Source organism: Salminus brasiliensis (genome assembly GCF_030463535.1).
Source record: "Salminus brasiliensis chromosome 20 unlocalized genomic scaffold, fSalBra1.hap2 SUPER_20_unloc_1, whole genome shotgun sequence".
Classification (NCBI taxonomy): domain Eukaryota; kingdom Metazoa; phylum Chordata; class Actinopteri; order Characiformes; family Bryconidae; genus Salminus; species Salminus brasiliensis.
Window position 1 is genome coordinate 218,899 of NW_027326636.1, and position 2,500 is coordinate 221,398.

Sequence of the window (2,500 nt, forward strand, 5' to 3'; positions counted from 1 at the left end):
TGGGATAAGGGGTGGGATTAGGTATGGGGATAAAATGTGGAGTTAGGGGTAGGAATAAGGGGTGGGTTTAGGGATGGGGATAAGGGGTGGGATTAGGGATGGGGATAAGATGTGGAGTTAGGGGTAGGGATAAGGGGTGGGATTAGGGATGGGGATAAGATGTGGAGTTAGGGGTAGGGATAAGGGGTAGGATTAGGGATGGGGATAAGGGGTGGGATTAGGGATGGGGATAAAATGTGGAGTTAGGGGTAGGGATAAGGGGTAGGATTAGGGATGGGGATAAGGGGTGGGATTTGGGATAGGGATAAGATGTGGAGTTAGGGGTAGGGATAAGGGGTGGGATTAGGGATGGGGATAAGGGGTGGGATTAGGTATGGGGATAAAATGTGGAGTTAGGGGTAGGGATAAGAGGTGGGTTTAGGGATGGGGATAAGGGGTGGGATTAGGGATGGGGATAAGGGGTGGGATTAGGGATGGGGATAAGATGTGGAGTTAGGGATGGGGATAAGGGGTGGGATTACGGATGGGGATACAATGTGGAGTTAGGGGTGGGATTAGGGATGGGGATAAAATGTGGAGTTAGGGGTAGGGATAAGGGGTGGGATTAGGGATGGGGATAAGATGTGGAGTTAGGGGTGGGATTAGGGGTTGGGATAAGGGGTGGGATTAGGGATGGGGATAAGGGGTGGGATTAGGGGTGGGGATAAAGGTGGAATTATGGGATTATTTTTGTGGTTTTAAAGTGTATGAAATTCTCCAGATCCAAAACCCCACTAAACACAACGCACTGTTAACTGCTGTGTGTGTGTGTGTGTGTGTGTGTGTGTGTGTGTGCGTGCATAGCCTGCAGTGTGGTCATATCATTAGGTTCATCTGTCAGTCACTCACCTGAGTTGGACCATATGACTGTGATGTCAGCATCAGGGGAGGAGCTTCAGAGTGCCATGGGGGAGGAGCTTGAATCTGATGGAGCGTCAGGTTTATTAACCGACTCGTCCTTACTGAGAGGTATACATACACACACACACACACACACACACACACACATATATACACACACACCGTCTCTATAGCTGCTTGTCTTTCTCGGGTGAACAGAGGGTGGTCTTCCCTACTGCTTCCCTACTGTGTGAGGCTGGGTCAGTTACAGTCTTTGGCCACTAGGGGACACAGTTTTGTCTGCAGGAGCAGCTGTAGATTTGAGAATCATCCTCAAACATGTTTCACCACCTGTGTGTGTGTGTGTGTGTGTGTGTGTGTGTTGCCAGTTTCTCCAGGTGGGTGGACAGAGGAGCCCCGGACTCGCGGGGGGCGTCGGAGGCAGGGTGGGAGAAAGAGGAACAGAGGTCAGGTGACAGTGGGTCAGAAAAGCCACACCTCTGGACAGGTACAGCTAACCTTCAGCACCCCTGACCCCTGCCTGACCTCCCACTCAGACTACTGCATCCACGGACACTGCACCTACCTGCAGGACCTGCGGGAACCCGTCTGTGTGTGAGTCTATTACACACGCTCACACATACACACACACTCAGGGACAGGTATGATGATTGTGTAGGGACAGGTAATGTGATTGACTGATTGATTGATTGATTGATTGATTGATTGATTGATTATCTGTGCAGGTGTATGAAGGGTTATGATGGTGTGCGGTGTGGAATCCAGCTGTTACAGACGTCCTCAGACTCTGGTTCTGATGGGCTGGACGATCACACACACACACACACACTGCAGCTTGCTCTGGTCATCATTGCCGTCGTCCTGTCAATCATAAGCTGTTCTGCCATCATCATCATCATCAGTGTCCAGTATGTACTGAACACACACACACACAAACACACACACAGACCATTTTTAATAAGTAATAAATGTATATCATATTTTTATTAGTAAGAAAATAATAGGACTGATTGTATATTTTATATTAATATTAATTCATATAATTAATATATATTAAATATATATTTTTATCATATAAATAAGTTAAAGATTACTTATCAGATTATTTTTAGTGTGCAAAATAAAACTTTTATTTTAATTAATAATCATTATTTGTATTTTTATTTTTATTTTTCATTTATATCTCAAAGTATACATTATTTTATTAATTGTATAACTAACTAACTAACTAACTAACTAACTAAACACATAAATAAACGAATAAATAAATAGTGATTATGTTTGCATTTAAATTTTAAAATACATTTAAAAAGGTGTGTTTTATATTAAAGGTATAAATAAATAAATAAATAATAATGATGTGTGTTTTATATTAAAGGTATAAATAAATGAATAGTAATGATGTGTGTTTTATATTAAAGGTATAAATAAATAAATAATAAGGATGTGTGTTTTATATTAAAGGTATAAATGAATAGTAATGTTGTGTGTTTTATATTAAAGGTATAAATAAATAAATAATAAGGATGTGTGTTTTATATTAAAGGTATAAATGAATAGTAATGATGTGTGTTTTATATTAAAGGTATAAAGCACAACA

General features: G+C 41.4%; 1 protein-coding gene across 1 annotated transcript in view; it reads left to right on the top strand.

Annotated features, from left to right (window-relative positions):
• Positions 1-2,500, top strand: part of areg (amphiregulin) — a 4,007-nt gene that overhangs the window by 1,364 nt on the left and 143 nt on the right. Inside the window, exons 2-5 of the mRNA XM_072671878.1 lie at positions 844-1,008; positions 1,269-1,494; positions 1,626-1,808; positions 2,486-2,500. The exon at positions 2,486-2,500 is cut by the window's right edge and continues 143 nt beyond it. Of these exons, the coding sequence (XP_072527979.1) occupies positions 844-1,008; positions 1,269-1,494; positions 1,626-1,808; positions 2,486-2,500 (589 nt within the window). The remainder of the gene's footprint in view (positions 1-843; positions 1,009-1,268; positions 1,495-1,625; positions 1,809-2,485) is intronic.